This window comes from Oncorhynchus nerka, linkage group LG6 (genome assembly GCF_034236695.1).
Source record: "Oncorhynchus nerka isolate Pitt River linkage group LG6, Oner_Uvic_2.0, whole genome shotgun sequence".
NCBI classification, from domain to species: Eukaryota; Metazoa; Chordata; class Actinopteri; order Salmoniformes; family Salmonidae; genus Oncorhynchus; species Oncorhynchus nerka.
In genome coordinates, this window is record NC_088401.1 from 21,662,991 (window position 1) to 21,679,649 (window position 16,659).

Consider the following 16,659-nt stretch of genomic DNA (forward strand, 5'->3'; position numbering starts at 1 on the left):
TACATGATTTGGAAAGGCCCACACCTGTCTATATAAGTTCCCAAAGTTTACAGTGCATGTCAGAGCAAAAAAAAAGCCATAGGTCGAAGGAATTGTCCGTAGAGCTCAGAGACAAAATTGTCGAGGCACAGATCTGGGGAAGGGTGCCAAAAATATTTCTGCAGCATTGAAGGTCCCCAAGAACAAAGTGGCTTCCATCAATCTTAAATGGAAGAAGTTTGGAACCACCAAGACTCTTCGTAGAGCAACCGGGGGAGAAGGGCCTTGGTCAGGGAGGTGACCAAGAACCCTATGGCCACTCTGACAGAGTTCCACTTTGGAGATGGAAGAACGTTCCAGAAGGACAACCATCTCTGCAGCACTCCACCAATCTTTTTTTCTAGTAGAGTAAAAAGGCTCTCCATAGCCCGCTTGGAGTTTCCCAAAAGGCACCTAAAGGACTCAGACCATGAGACACAAAATTCTCTGGTCTGTGTGGATGTTTTTCAGCGGCAGGGACTGGGAGATTAGTCAGGATCGAGGACAAGATGAACAGAGCAAAGTACAGAGAGATCCTTGATGTAAAACCTACTCCAGAGCGCTCAGGACCTCAGACTGGCATAAAGGTTCACCTTCCAACAGGACAATGACCCTAAGCACAGAGCCAAGACACCTCATGAGTGGCTTCGGGACAAGTCTCTGAATGTCCTTGAGTGGCTCAGCCAGAGCCCAGACTTGAACCGAACAGAACTGAAAATAGCTGTACAGCGACACTCCCAATCCAACCAAACAGAGCTTGAGAGGATCTGTAGTGAAGGGAGAAACTCCACAAATACAGGTGTGCCAAGCTTGTAGCGTCATACTCAAGAAGACTCGAGGCTGTAATCACTGCCAAAGGAGCTTCAACAAAGTCTGAATACTCATGTAAATGTTTTATATACATTTTAGAATAAGGCATTAACGTAACAAAATTATGGGAAAAGTAAAGAGGTCTGAATATTTCTGAATGACCTGTACATGACCGTATATACAGTGGGGCAAAAAAGTATTTAGTCAGCCACCAATTGTGCAAGTTCTCTCACTGAAAAAGATGAGGCCTGTAATTTTCATCATAGGTACACTTCAACTATGACGGACAAAATGAGAGCGAAAAAAATCCAGAAAATCACATTGTAGGATTTTTAATTAATTTATTTGCAAATTATGGTGAAGCATGCCCAGGCGTTGTAGGGAGGTCATACAGGCACGTGGAGGCCACACACACTACTGACTTGTTTTAAGGACATTACATCAAAGTTGGATCAGCCTGTAGTGTGGTTTTCCACTTTAATTTTGAGTGTGACTCCAAATCCAGACCTCCATGGGTTGATACATTTGATTTCCATTGATATTTTTTGTGTGATTTTGTTGTCAGCACATTCAACTATGTAAGAATATTTCATTCATTCAGATCTAGGATGTGTTATTTTAGTGTTCCCTTTATTTTTTTGAGCATTGTATTAATATTAGCCCTATGATTACAATGAAGAGCAAGACGTGCCACTCTGTTCTGGGCCAGCTTCAGCTGAACTAGGTCTTTCTTTGCAGCATTTGACCATATATCAGGACAATCATCAAGATAAGATAACTAAAGCCTGCAGGACTTGCTTTGTACATAGATTCTCTCCATCTTTGAGGGCTTAATTTAGGGTTTTCCTTTGGCCTTTTGGTCTTTAGCTCCCACATCATGTTGGATTCCATCTTATCAATTTTCTCTTGAAATTAAACTCTTGATGTCGGCTCAGTTATCAACTCTTTGCTTTGTATTTCTGTCCCCTCAATTTTGACAATCTTAACCCTCCTCCTCAGCAGCACACAAAGCTTGAATGCTGAAAAACAGCTGCTACTTTTAAATAACTGTTTGGTTTCTTGAGAATCAAGGGAAACATTGAGCTCGAAAACAAACCTTTTGAGCTTTTCTTAGCAAAACAATTTGCGCCTTTGCTAATTATTTCCAACTTCCGTGACCTTTTAAATGTGGCGAGGCCGCGAGACAAACACCACAGGAGAACAAAGGCATGATTTATTCTGTGAAGTTAACACACATCCTCCACTCATGCAATATAGAAAAACACAGTTTAGCTTGTTGTTAATCCACCTGGCTTGTCAGATTTCAAAAAAGCTTTTCGGCGAAAGCTATCCAAACGTTTGTTAGGACATCTCTCTCAGCAGATAAAACATTACAAACAGCTAGCAGCAAAGTAGATTCGTCACGAAAGTCAGAAAAACAATAAAATGAATCGCTTACCTTTGATGATCTTCGGATGTTTGCACTCACAAGACTCCCAGTTACACAAATGTACTGTTTGTTCCATAAAGATTATTTTTAAATCCAAAAATCTCCATTTGGTTGGCGCGTTATGTTCAGAAATCTACAGGCTCGAGCGGTCACGACGGGGCAGACGAAAATTCCAAATAGTATCCGTAAAGTTCGTAGAAACATGTCAAACTTTTTAAAATAATTAATCCTCAGGTTGTTTTTACAATAAATAATCAATACTATTTCAACCGGACCGTAGCTTTTTCAATTGTAGTGAGAGAGAAAATGTCTGCTCCAAGCTGCTCACGCATGCAAAACTCTGCTGGCACCCAGCCATCCAATGACGCGACGTGATCTTTCTCGCCTGAAACTATGTCTAAAGACTGTTCACGGCATGTGGAAGCCATAAGGAAAGGAATCTGGTTGATATCCCTTTAAATGGAGGGAAGGCATGCAATGGAACAGGGAGGTTTCAGGAAAAACAGCACTTCCTGGTTGGATTTTCCTCAGGTTTTCGCCTGCAATAACAGACAATATTTTGACCGTTTTGGAAACTTTAGTGTTTTCTATCCTAATCGGACAATTATATGCATATTCTAGATTCTGGGCTTGAGAAATAGGCAGTTTAATTTGGGCACGTTTTTCATCCAAACATCAAAATATTGCCCCCTACACTCAAGAGGTTTTGCTATTTACCTGGTATTTACTTCGTAATGGTTCAATCGGATTTCTTGTGGAATCATAGAAACATTTACTGCATCGATACGTATTATATGGAGGTATTTTGAATAAGTAACAGAAAATAGCATTTGATCACTCTTCTTTCTGTGATTGTCAGGTAAATACCAGTTCTAATTGGACTGTATAGAAAAGCAGTGCCTAAAATTGTCTCAATACCATCTTGCACTGTGAAGAATTGGGTGGGATAACCTTCAGTCTGCTCACATTTCTCTTATTGTTTTTTTCCTCTTGTGCTGTTTCTCTCTGGTAGATTCGGAAACAGCAGAAAGACCATGCAGAGCTGATAGAGGAGTACCGTGTCAAGCAGCAACAGCTAAGTCTACAGGCTCCTATGATGCCAGGGATGCCAGCTCATGCTGCCCCTATAATGCCCAGGGGGCCCCCTTTGGGCCAGCCCATGATGGAGCCCATGATGACAATGCAGCCCCACCCCAGCCAGCCTAACCTTGCCCGCATGCCCAACGTGCCAGGCTGGCACCCTGGGGGAGCCCCAGGACCGATGGGAGGCCCGGGTCCAAGAATTCCAGCTCAGATGCCCCCCGCCAGCCCTGCCCAGTTGCACCAGCCCCAGTTACCACCCCAGACCCAACTTCCGCCTCAGCCTCAATCAGCCTCAATGGTGCCCGGCGTAAAAGCCACACCCGCAGGCAAAGGAGCAGGAACCCAGGGAGCCAGTGGAGGTAACGGTGGTGGTGGCAGTAATAGCCTTGCTGTGAAATTTGATGATAACAATCCATTCAGCGAGGGCTTCCAGGAGCGCGAGAGGCGGGACCGCATGAGGGAGCAGCAGGAGAGACAGCGGGTTCAGCTGATGCAGGAGGTAGACAGGCACCGGGCCATGCAGCAGCGGCTGGAGATGGAGCAGCAAGGCCTGGGTATGGGTCCCGCTGGGCTCCCACACGGCCCCGGAGCTACTAACCCCAGTGGGGATAGCCTGGCCCACATGCCATTCTACAATACTGATCTGCCCCAAGACTTCATGCAGCCCTCTAGACCTCAACAACAAGCACCACCACAGCAGGGGCAGCTAGGGCCCATGTTCCCCCAGCAGGGCAACGGGGCCTTCATGCTGGGGGACGAGCGCAGGCCTATGCCCAAGACGGGGGCTTTTGGTGGTCCCGAGATGGGTCCCAATTTCTGTCCCAAAAACCCCATGCTGCAGGGGCTCAACTTCCCCTTGGGACTGCCCCGTCCCGCCAGATTCAGAGGCCCTGGGATGATGCCCCAGGGTGGGGGCCGAGGCGAGGGACAGGGACTTCCGTTCGGAATGGACTCATCCACCCCCCTGCCTCCAAACTACCCCGGCTCAGGCCAGTCCTTGATCCAGCTCTACTCCAACATCATCCCAGAGGAGAAGGTCAAGAAGAAGAGGAACAGGAAGAAGAAGAGAGACTCGGTCGACGACACAGACTCTGTTAAGACCCCGTCCACTCCCCACTCAGACCGCTGCTCCCCGCTGACGCCCTCCCGCGGGTCGGACACCTCATCCACCCGGAGCCTCAGCATTCCCTGTGAGCAGGATCTGTCCGATCTTTTCCTCCCAGTGGGGTCTTCTGGTTTGGCCCCCTCCACAGAACTGGAGAGGCAGCTCTCAGGCAGCAGCTTAGCCCAGGGTGGCTGCTCCAGCATGGGCTCTGAGAATGACCGGGCTCCCCTGTTTGACGAAACCCTCCAAATCAAGTTGGAGAGCATAGAGACTGAGTGCAGAAGGGACGAGGCGGCCAACGAGGGGTCGGCCTTGCAGCACATTCCCCGAGCTGGCGGGACAGTAAAGGTGGAGGAGGGAAGCGAGGGGGGGTTTTCTTCGCCACTCCACGGTGCCAAAGGTGGCGACACAGGGAACGAGCTGCTTAAGCACCTGTTGAAGAACAAGAGCACGCCCCCACCCGGCGCCAATGCCAACCAGACCCTTCCCACACAGCAGATATCCTGTGACAAACTGCGCTCAGAGCAGGAGGACTCATCAGACCGAAAAGCCACTGCCAGGCCGGCCTTCACCGCCAACAACATGGTGAGAAGGGAAAGACCACAGTCACTATAGTATAGCATAGGTTACTGCATGTTCTATCTGAAATCGAAATATTGGGGTACAAAATTGGCTAAGCAATTGCTATACAATACTACATTCCTAATGAAAACTCTTTGTTGTGTAATAGTAGCTCACCAACCTTGTCTCGTTGTAATTTTCCAGACTCCCCGGCGCAGTCAGCTGACAGGAAGCACCGAGCTCCTAGAACCCTCGGTGCCGGAGCAGGGCAAGAGGAAGCAGCAACGCAACAAACTGATGCATAAAAACGGCGTGGAGAAACCACCATCGCGCTACAAGAGGAGGAAGAAGGAGGAAGAGGAGAAGCCGATTGGTTATTCCAGTGCTGACACTCTGATGACCCAGCTCAAACAGGTACAGATCATAGTAGTCAGCCACCGAACAGTGTTGAATGTGCCAATTAGCTATTGTGTGTTGATAGAATGTGTTGATTGGTCTGGTCATGTTCCCAGTCCGAAACATAAAGAGTTTTATTTAGTACATATTTCAATTTTTTGATTGATGGCATTAAATATTTCACGTGTGTGGTGCCGCTATGTGCAGATTAGCACTCAGGCTGCTGATTTTATAGATGAAAGTTTATCTTTCTCTGCAGTTGCTTAGGTACAAATGTGGGTGTTTATTTTCTGTTAGCACACCTCCTAAATCACTCATCTTAATATGTAATTACTTTCATTTAGGTGGAATTAAATGGTCCGTGGATTTAAAAAAAATAATCACTCAACATTTGTGGAAGGCATAAACCGAATATTAATTGGGAAAATCTAATACTTAGTTGACTAATAATAAAATAAAGAAATTGTATGTCATTCAAATTCTGATGAGATATACCATGGGTTATGCAGTGGTGAACCTGTCACAGGGGCACAATCAAATGTTTGCCCAAAGATTCCAGAGGCTGCATTTTGTCTAGACTGCCTACGCCTCGACTACACTTTTGATAACCATATAACGTTAGGTTAAAATAAAATAAAGGTCATTAATAACAGTCAAATGTTTTCATTCAATTTCTAGAACTAATTTTGATCCTGTTCAGTGCTTACCTCGAAATATAAGCAGTGAGAAAGTCTTTAAAATACAGTACCACGTACAGCGTCCCTTCTGCTCTCACTAACCCTCCTTCCTCTCTTCCTCCACCCCCACAGCAGCTTTCCCTGCTGCCCCTGATAGAGCCCCTGATGGTGGTGAACTTTGCTCACTTTCCCCCCTTCGGCAGCGGGCAGCTGAACGGGGAGAACAGCCTGTCAGGATCCTTTGGCAGCGCTTCGTTGGGCGGCGTGTCAGACTACTACTCCCAGCTCATCTACAAGGTGAGGAGAGATCACTAGTGTATGCACATCCATCCCTTTCCCAGGTGGAGTGTAGAAAAAGGTATAGGATAGGAAAAGGAACATTGTTCCTAGAAAATAAAATAGATAGCCGCACATTTGTTGAATGCTCCTGTATACTAAAACAAATTTCCCTAGTTGGATCCAGTTACGATGTTGTGTGATTTACCATTTTGTAGCGGAACAACTTGAGCAACCCGCCCACCCCTCCAGCATCACTCCCTTCCACGCCGCCCCCTGTGGCGAGGCAGAAGATGGTCAACGGGTTCGCCACGGCCGAGGATCTTACCAAGAAAGCTGCCATCTTGGGTGGCCATGATGGTAAAGTGGGACTCAACATTTTCTAAATCTTCTGCGCCTCTGTCGCACTTCTTTGGAGATGTAATGCTGTAGTAATATTATAGCTAATATTAAATGGTGATCTAAAATTACACATCAAAGTATCACTACTGGGATTGCAATGGAAAAATACACATTTCTAAGGTCTGAAAATAAAAGGAACAATAAATGTTTTACTTTCTCCCTATAGGCCTAAAAGCCAAGCAGCTACCTACAGCGTTCCGAACAGAAAAAGACCTGCTGGCCCATGCCATCACCCAGGGGCCCAAGACGGTGGACGTCCCCGCTTCGCTCCCCACACCACCCCATAACAACCAGGAGGAACTCAGGTGAGCCTTTGGAGGACTTGCAAATCCACATTTCAATGGGGGTCAGGATAGTTCCTACCTGGTTTGAGCGAGTAACTGTAATTTAGCTTCTGAACGGAGAGTATTAAACAGATTTATACCCTTCTGCACTACTGAGCCGAGCCAAGCTGTACTGCCCTGACCTGGTTACGTGAAGGAGCCCAGTGGTTGAACTAGTTTCCCTGATTCTGTGTACATCCCAGGAGCCAGGACCACTGTGCGGACAGGGACACCCCTGATAGCTTCGTCCCCTCCTCGTCCCCCGAGAGTGTGGTCGGCGTGGAGATCAGCCGCTACCCCGACTTGTCAAATGTCAAGGAGGAGCCCCCCTCCCCTTGCTCCTCCCCTGTAATTCCCATGCTGCCTAGCGCCAGCGGGAAAGGTAAGAATCACAAATACAATTTTCTCTCCTGACTGAACAAGAGCTACAAAAATCTAATACAATTTTATTCATCAGGTGTGAACTAACAGTGAAATGCTTAATTACAGGCCCTTCACAACAATCCAGAGAGAAAGAAAATAGAAAAGTACAACACATTAATAGATACACAATGAGTAATGATATCTTGGCAATATATATATATATATACTGAACAAAAATATAAACGCAACAATTTCAAAGATTTTACTGGCAACAACTCTGGTTGACGTTCTTGCAGTCAACATGCCAATTGCATACTCCCTCAACTTGATACATCTGTGGCATGTGACAAAACTGCACATTTTCATGACCCTTATATTATCCCCGGCACAAGTCTACCTGTGTAATGATCATGCTTTTTATTCAGCTTCTTGATATGGATTATCTTGGCAAAGAAGAAATGCTCACTAACAGAGATATAAACAAATTTGTGCACAACATTGGAGAGAAATAAGCTTTTTGTACATATGGAACATTTGAATTCCATCAGTGTACAAGGGGTACCAGTACAGAGTCACTGTGCCAGGGTACGAGGTAGATATATGTACATAACTAGGAATAAAGTGACAGATCGTAAACAGTACCAGCAGTGAATGTGATGAGTCAATGCAAATAGTCCGGGTAGCTATTTAACTAACTATTTATCAGTCTTATGGCTTGGTGGTAGAAGTTGTTCAGGGTCCTGTTGGTTCTAGACTTGTTGCATCCATACCACTGGTCGTGCTGTAGCAGAGAGAACAGTCTATGACTTGGGTGTCTTTGACAATTTTTAGGGCCTTCCTCTGACACTGCCTGGTATAGAGGTCCTAGATGACAGGGAGCTCGGCCCCAGTTATGTACTGGCCTGTATGCACTACCCTCTGTAGCGGTTGGATGTCAAGCAATTGTAATACCAAGCAGTGATTCAGACTGTCAAGATGCTCTCAGTGGTGCAGCTGTAGAATTTTGAGGATCTGAGAGCCCATGCCAAATCTTTTCAGCCTCTTGGGGAAGAGGCATTGTCATGCCCTCTTCACGACTGTGTTGGTGTGTTTGGACCATGATAGGTCCTTAGTGATGTGGACACTGAGGAACTTGAAGCTCTCGACCCTCTCCACTACAGCCCTGTCGATGTGAATTGGGGCATGCTCTGCCCTCCATTTATTGTAGTCCACGATTAGCTCCTTTGTCTTGCTGACGTCGAGGGAGAGGTTGTTGTCCTAGTACCACACTGCCAGGTCTTTGACCTCCCTATAGGCTGTCTCATTGGTGTTGGAGTTGTGCTCGGCCACGCAGTCATGGGGGAACAGGGAATACAGGAGGGGATTGAAGCATGCACCCCTGAGGGGCTCCCCATGTTATTTTATAGCTATGTTGAGTCATAAGAAGTTTTTCTTGTTAGTAATGGTAGCCATTATATCGGTAAATATCTTTATATCATTCTCAGGCCAGTGTTGTACAAGCATAATTTGTGTTAGTTTCTCTGTAATATTAGATTGTCTGGTTGTTTCCCCTCAGGGACTGAGATTAAGCGAGAGGTCAAGACTGAACCCTCAAGCTCCTTTTTCGGCTCCCAGTTCAGACCGGCTCCCTCCTGCTCCAAAGCTGGCCTGGTATCCATAGCTATCACCTTGAATCCGGTCGCAGCGGAGGTGAGTGGTTAAATGCAATTGTAAACAAGCAATTTTGACGACTATAGTTGCTCTGATCTTAGACTCTAAATAGCAGTAGACATTCTGAGAACATACATACAGTTGAAGTCCGAAGTTTACATACACTTAGGTTGGAGTCATTAAAACGAGTTTTTTACCACTCCACAAACTATAGTTTTGGCAAGTCGGTTAGGACATCTACTTTATACATGACACAAGTCATGTTTCCAACAATTGTTTACAGACAGATTATTTGACTTATAATTCACTGTATTCCAGTGAGTCAGAAGTTTACATACACTAAGTTGACTGTGCCTTTAAACAGCTTGGAAAATTCCAGAAAATTGTGTCATGGCTTTAGAAGGTTCTGATAGACTAATTGACATCATTTGAGTCATTTGGAGGTGTACCTGTGGATGTATTTCAAGGACTACCTTCAAACTCAGTGCCTCTTCTTTTGAGTTTCCCATAATGTCAAGTAAAATCAGCCAAGACCTCAGATTTTTTTTTTTTGTAGACCTCCACAAATCTGGTTCATTCTTGGGAGCAATTTCCAAACGCCTGAAGGTACCACGTTCATCTGTACAAACAATAGTACACAAATATAAACACCATGGGACCACGCATCCGTCATACCGCTCAGGAAGGAGACGTGTTCTGTCTCCTAGAGATGAACGTACTGTGGTGCAAAAAGTGCAAATCAATCCCAGAACAACAGCAAAGGACCTTGTGAAGATGCTGGAGGAAACGGGTACAAAAGTATCTATATCCACATAACCTGAAAGGCCACTCAGCAAGGAAGAAGCCACTGCCATAAAAAAGCCAGTCTACGGTTTGCAACTGCATATGGGGACAAAGATTTGGAGAAATGTCCTCTGGTCTGATGAAATAAAACTAGAACTGTTTGGCCATAATGACCATCATTATGTTTGGAGGAAAAAGGGGGAGGTGTGCAAGCCGAAGAACACCATCCCAACTGTGAAGCACGGGGGTGGCAGCATCATGTTGTGGGGGTGCTTTGCTGCAGGAGGGACTGGTGCACCTAACAAAATAGATGCCATCATGAGAGATGAAAATTGTGGATATATTGAAGTAACATCTCAAGACATCAGTCAGGAAGTTGAAGCTTGGTCGCAAATGGGTCTTCCAAATGGACAATGACCCCAAGCATACTTCCAAAGTTGTGGCAAAATGGCTTAAGGACAACAAAGTCAAGGTATTGGAGTGGCCATCACAAAGCCCTGACCTCAATCCCATAGAAAATTTGTGGGCAGAACTGAAAAAGTGTGTGCGAGCAAGGAGGCCTACAAACCTGACTCATTTACACCAGCTCTGTCAGGAGGAATGGGCCAAAATTCACCCAAGTTATTGTGGGAGACTACCGGAAACGTTTGAACCAAGTTAAACAATTTAAACGCAATGCTAATTGAGTGTATGTAAACTTCTGACCCACTGGGAGTGTGATGAAAGAAATACTCTACTATTATTCTTAAAATAAAGTGGTGATCCTAACTGACCTAAGACAGGGAATTTTCACTAGGATTAAATGTCAGGATTTGTGAAATATTGAATTTAAATGTATTTGGCTAAGGTGTATGTAAACTTCCGACTTCAACTGTACATTTAAATAACTACTGGGTAACCAAGCCAGACCATATGCAAGATAGACAAAACGGGCTGTCTCGTATAAGGCTGTTCGTATATGGCTCTGAACTTATTTGACCCCACTGACCCTTTCCGGACCTGTAGAACATCCCTGGCATGGTGGCTGCTGTAGCCGACCTGCTGTGTGTGAACATACCCGTTAGCTACGAGGTGAGCCGCGGCCCCGAGCGTAGCTCCCTGGCCCTCCTGGCTGGAGTCAAGGTGCCTCAGACCCAGGGTGTGGATCCCCACCACGCGGCCATGTTCCCCCAGCAGCCCCCCGCCATGAGGTTCCTGAGACCCCCCGGACTGCCCACTCATCCCGGAATTAGCCAGCAGCCACCTACCAGCGCTGGTCAGTACACACCAGCAATGCAACTTTAAACTACTGATAGTGATGGGAGAAATAGGTGTTTCTGGCCCACAGAGCTAGTTAAATTGTGGTGGAGTTTAAGCACTTTCTTTTACTGATTTTCCTATTACTTTCCTATTTTCCTATTACTTTTTTTAGAAAATATTTTGAACAAAGAGCTAGACATGGAAACACTAGTCTGTGTGTGAGCCAGAGCTCTCTGATAGTCCTATCTAGCCTTCATTGATCATGTCTGAGATTTGAACTTTAATGAAATCCCCTAATGGTTGGGGATGATGAACCTGTTAGGTCTTCGGTTCCAGACTTTCAAAGTATAATATGGTTGTTTTAATTGATTTTGAAGAAGCCATGTGAAATGACCCAAATGCAATCGTACTAGCGGTCTGTTTTGTTCTTGTTCACCTGTCTTTCACCCAGGTGTTTTGATTGACAAATTGAGGTTGAAATTGCATGTTTTGTTGGTTAATACATTTAAGTGTTCTGCAATGTTGGTCAGTTTGATTGAGTTGTTTGTGTTTTAGGTCCGTCTGCCAGGGGAGACGGACCTAAACCCCAGTGGTGCTGGAACTGCAAGGTGCTGGTTCTGGGAAACGGAGTCCGCAAGTCCACCAAAGACCTACCCTGCAGCAAACGGGTAAGCCCCAGATCAGTTGTTGCTCGACTGAAGCAAATATTTTTATTTTACTAGGCAAGTCAGTTAAGAACAAATTCTTATTTACAATGGTGGCCAAGCCCTAACGATGCTGAGCCGCCCTATGGGACTCCCAATCATGGCCGGTTGTGATGCAGCCTGGATTCGAACCAAGGTCTGTAGTGACGCCTCTCGCACTGAGATGCAGTGCCTTAGACTGCTGCCACATTCGGGAGCCCCAAAAGTATTGTTAGTTAATATGAACACGTTTAGTCATTTGAATTGTATAAGCCTGAAAGTAATTCCTTCAGTATCAGTTTGGTTGCTGAGGAATGAGATTTATCTGAGCCAAAAAAGTAAAGCTAAGGCCTGCTTTTATGAATTTATCAACCCCTCTTTGGGATTGACAGTTTTTAGCGTTATTAAAATTCATGTCATCATTTACCATCCATATAAAGAGCTCAAGAGCTTGAGGTTAAAGTATACTTTGAGGACTTCAAAGCATGCGACCTGCCTCAAGTCCTCCCTTGGGGGGTACGTAGAAAACGGTTGCCTTATTATGCTAATACCCATTCCCTTTGGGGAAGTAACGATCCGCCCCAGAACAATTACCAGGTTAACTGCCTAACCCCCGAGGGACCACTGCCACGACACACTTCCTTATTTACCACGGGAGGAGTCGAGATGAGCAAGCAGGTGGAGTATGTAAATGCAGGGCTGTTTAAATCAGGAGTTACCTTTGATGTCTTTCTCCTCTTCCTGCCAGCCCACACACACTATGCAAATGTCCCGACTCTTTATGGCGTCAATGGCTGTGGCACAGCAGGCTTTTTGATCAATAGGTTCCCATATGTAGGATATCTTGAGGATCACTTTCAGGAGTACATATGGGGTAGTTGTTTCTGGACAGTGCCGGACTGTGTGTCTCATGCATGTTCAGGCAGAGTGGCCTTGTCTGTGACCTGGGCCATGTTCATTAAGGCAAAACATTTTGCAACGGAAAACAAAAATTAGTGTTTCTAATTGCACAGGTTGTTAATGCCTGCCTGTTTCACTGAGACTTTTTTTCCTTTTTGTGCCTAATGTCCATGGTGCTGACTTGTATCTGTTTTCCACAGGAGAGACCGAACCATGCGGGGAGCAGCATGGTCTTCTGTAGCCATAACTGTTTCGTCCTCCACGCCACTGCCACACAATCCAAAGCCATGGACAGTAAGGTGTGTATCTAACTGTACTCAACACTTATCTTTTGCTCTCTTAGCTTTTTGAGAGAACCTCACTGATACCAGTATGGTATGGAGAAAATTTGTACTGTCAAGAAAAACGCAATTTTTTAATGGCATTTTCCAGGTCTGGAAAAATACAAAAAAATCTTAATATTTTGGGGGAACTCGTTAATGTAATTTATTCTGGCACATAAAAAAAAAATATTACCCCCTTTTCTCCCCAATTTCGTGGTATCCAATTGTTAGTAGTTACTATTTTGTCTCATCGCTACAACTCCTATACGGGCTCGGGAGAGACGAAGGTCGAAAGCCATGCGTCCTCCGAAACACAACCCAACCAAGCCGCACTGCTTCTTAACACAGCACGCATCCAACCCGGAAGCCAGCTGCACCAATGTGTCGGAGGAAACACCGTCCACCTGGCGACCTGGTTAGCGTGCACTGCACCCGGCCCGCCACAGGAGTCGCTAGTGCGCAATGAGACAAGGATATCCCTACCGGCCAAACCCTCCCTAACCCGGACAACGCTAGTCCAATTGTGCGTCGCCCCACAGACCTCCCGGTCGCGGCCGGCTGCGACAGAGCCCCTGGTGGCACAGCTAGCACTGCGATGCAGTGCCCTAGACGACTGCGCCACCCGGGAGGCCCCATTCTGGCACATTTTATCAAAGGAATAAAAATCGACAGGTTCAGAATGACACTTTAGTGAGTCTGTGTTTGTGAGCATCACCTGTATAAGACGACTGGGCCGTTGCTCAAGTAGAGCAAGACAGTCGGCATTGCAACAGCATGTAGGCCTAGCCTCTATAAACTAGGTAGCCAATTCGAAACATATATTGTCGATGTCCGCGCCCCCCCGCAAAAATCGAATTAGCATAATAAAAATATATATTTGTTGACTGATCTCTCAGATATATAGGACAGACAGTTCAGAACAAATTTCCTTTATCTGTTGTTCCATTCGTTTGTATGGGTTAATAGCAATAAGGCCAAAATGTATTTTATCATATATTATTTTTTAACTTCAAGGGGTCTTAAAATTCTAAATAAAATAGCAAAATGAACCTTCCTAAAATAATTACATATAGCTTAGCTCCCCGGCTTAACCCATAAGAGTCTAAGTGTTTAGCTATTATTAGCATATAATGTTTTCGTCATGTCCCAAAAAATGTCCCACCGTCACTTGCAAATAAGGCCATAATGTTTCATTTAAAATATTATTTTAGAAAGAATGATTCACTTCACTGTTGATTTGGATGTATGGGACATTGCAATTCGATAGATGCTAGTCAGCCTGCAAAGTAAACAATTCTAAGATAAATATGACTAAACTAGAAGCATTTATTTTAGAAAATGGCCTACCATAGCCATTTGATCTTTGATATATTGAATGAGCAAATTATTTCAAAAGCCATGAAATGTTATACATCAAGGGTGGTTAACCATTCTCCAGGAGAGCCTAATGGGTGTGCAGGCTTTTATTCCCCTCCAACAAAACACATTTTAGAAATGACCTGCTCAACCGGACCTTGATAAACAGGTTCTGATGTGTTTAAGCTGGGCTTTATCAAAAGCCTACACACGCAGTAGCTCTCCAGACTGAGGGTTGACTACGTGTTTGATACAGTTGCCTAACTGTAGGGGGGTTAAGTACCTTGCTCAACGACAGGAGATGGTACATGTAATCAGAGAGCAGCCTCCCAGAGAGCCTCACATATTTATACGTACAAAGCGACATCGCCAAATTCATGGAGAAGTGTGTCCCTAAAAAAATATTCCAGCTGTCAAAATGTGTATGAACGTTGGTATTCTTATAATGGGTTGGATTGCATGGAGAATGAGTGGATTTGTGTGTTCATTTAAGCGCAGTCAAAATATTTTAACATGGTCTAACAATGACCAAAGATGCCATTGCTGAGAGGAATTTGTATTGTATTCCTAATGAGTAAACTCTCTTTCGCAGCCAAACATGTCTCCTCTCTTGCCTGAGTCGTCGGTCAAAGAGAGCCCGTCCAAGGTGCTCCACCAGTATAGTAACAACATGTCCACACTGGACGTCCACTGCCTGGCCCAGCTGCAGCCCAAACAGTCGCCCCCCTCCAGTCCCCATCCCATCTCCTTCCCCTCTGAGAAACCCAAGCCGGACACTCTCAAGGTGACGGTTAAGTTCAAGCAAAGGCCCAGGGCGGTCCACTCAGCCAGCAGGGGAGGTGATATGTCGCCGCACCACCACAAGCGCTGGAAGGGCCTGCGTTGGCGCAAGTGGAGCGTACACATTGTGGTTCCCACTAGGAGAACCCTGCTTTCCTCTCTGCCCGGTGAGGACGAGATGGACAAGCTGCTGAGGAAGCTGGGAGCCTCTCTGCGTCCTGATCCTCTTCCCCGCGACCTTCGACGTTGCTGCTTCTGCCACGAGGAGGGCGACGGTGTGACGGACGGGCCCGCCCGGCTCCTCAACCTGGACCTAGACTTGTGGGTGCACCTTAACTGCGCACTGTGGTCATCGGAGGTATATGAGACGCAGGCAGGCGCCCTTATCAACGTGGAGCTGGCGTTACGGCGGGGCATGGCGGTGCGCTGCGCCTACTGCCAGCAGACGGGCGCCACCAGCCGCTGCCACCGGTTGCGCTGCGCCAATGCCTACCACTTCACATGCGCCCTCAAGGCCCAGTGCACCTTCTTCAAGGACAAGACCATGCTGTGCCACCTGCACCGGCCCCGGGGCATCGGCAGCGACAGGGCCGTGGCACCCGCCACTAACCACGAGCTGCGCTGCTTCGCAGTGTTCCGCCGTGTCTACGTGCAGCGTGATGAGGCGCGGCAGATGGCCAGCATCATGCAGCGTGGTGAGCACCGGCACACGTTCCGTGTGGGCAGCCTGGTGTTCCACACTGTGGGTCAGCTGCTTCCCCAGCAGATGGCCGCCTTCCACTCGGCCAACGCCATCTTCCCCGTGGGCTACCGGGCCAGCCGCATCTACTGGAGCACTCGTCACGGCAACCGCCGCTGCCGCTACCTGTGCTTGGTGGAGGAGAACGAGGGCCGGCCGGAGTTTGTGGTGCGGGTGATGGAACAGGGCTACGATGACCTGGTGCTCACCGGCGCCTCACCCAAAGGTAAGGGGGCTTGGTGGGGTTAGAAATAGACCTGGGGGGGTTGCAACAGAAAATGCCCATGTAGTCCCTCTGTCAGTTTTAATGTCCAGCTAGTCAGTGCCTTATGAACATGACCTTATTGACCTCACCCCTAAATATCCCGTTTGTTGTGTTGTAGCTGTCTGGGACAAGATTCTGGAGCCTGTGGCTGAGCGGCGTAACGAGTCTAGAACTCTGAAACTGTTCCCTGTCTACCTGAAGGGAGAGGACCTGTTTGGATTCACTGTCACTGCCGTCACCAGGATCGTGGAATCGGTAAGAGCAGAGATGGCAAGAGAGAGTAGAACGTTTTAGGTGGGTGCATTCGGGAAGTATACAATCCCCTTGACTTTACACATTTTGTTACGTTAGACTTATTCACAAATTGATTCAATCATTTTTCCCCCCTGAAAATCTAAACACGATACCCCATAATAAAAAATGTAACAAATCAGACCCTTTACTTACTTTGAAGCACTTTTGGCAGCGATTAGAGCCTCAAGTCTTCTTGGGTATGAC

General features: G+C 46.3%; 1 protein-coding gene across 2 annotated transcripts in view; it reads left to right on the forward strand.

Moving 5' to 3' along the window:
- Positions 1-16,659, forward strand: part of LOC115130171 (histone-lysine N-methyltransferase 2C-like) — a 132,210-nt gene that overhangs the window by 97,077 nt on the left and 18,474 nt on the right. For both annotated transcript variants that reach the window (XM_029661016.2, XM_029661021.2), the window contains 12 exons: positions 3,270-5,030; positions 5,211-5,420; positions 6,212-6,376; positions 6,574-6,715; positions 6,924-7,062; positions 7,284-7,462; positions 8,999-9,132; positions 10,882-11,131; positions 11,671-11,783; positions 12,899-12,997; positions 14,970-16,122; positions 16,280-16,416. In XM_029661016.2, coding sequence (XP_029516876.2) covers positions 3,270-5,030; positions 5,211-5,420; positions 6,212-6,376; positions 6,574-6,715; positions 6,924-7,062; positions 7,284-7,462; positions 8,999-9,132; positions 10,882-11,131; positions 11,671-11,783; positions 12,899-12,997; positions 14,970-16,122; positions 16,280-16,416 — 4,482 coding nt within the window. The remainder of the gene's footprint in view (positions 1-3,269; positions 5,031-5,210; positions 5,421-6,211; positions 6,377-6,573; positions 6,716-6,923; positions 7,063-7,283; positions 7,463-8,998; positions 9,133-10,881; positions 11,132-11,670; positions 11,784-12,898; positions 12,998-14,969; positions 16,123-16,279; positions 16,417-16,659) is intronic.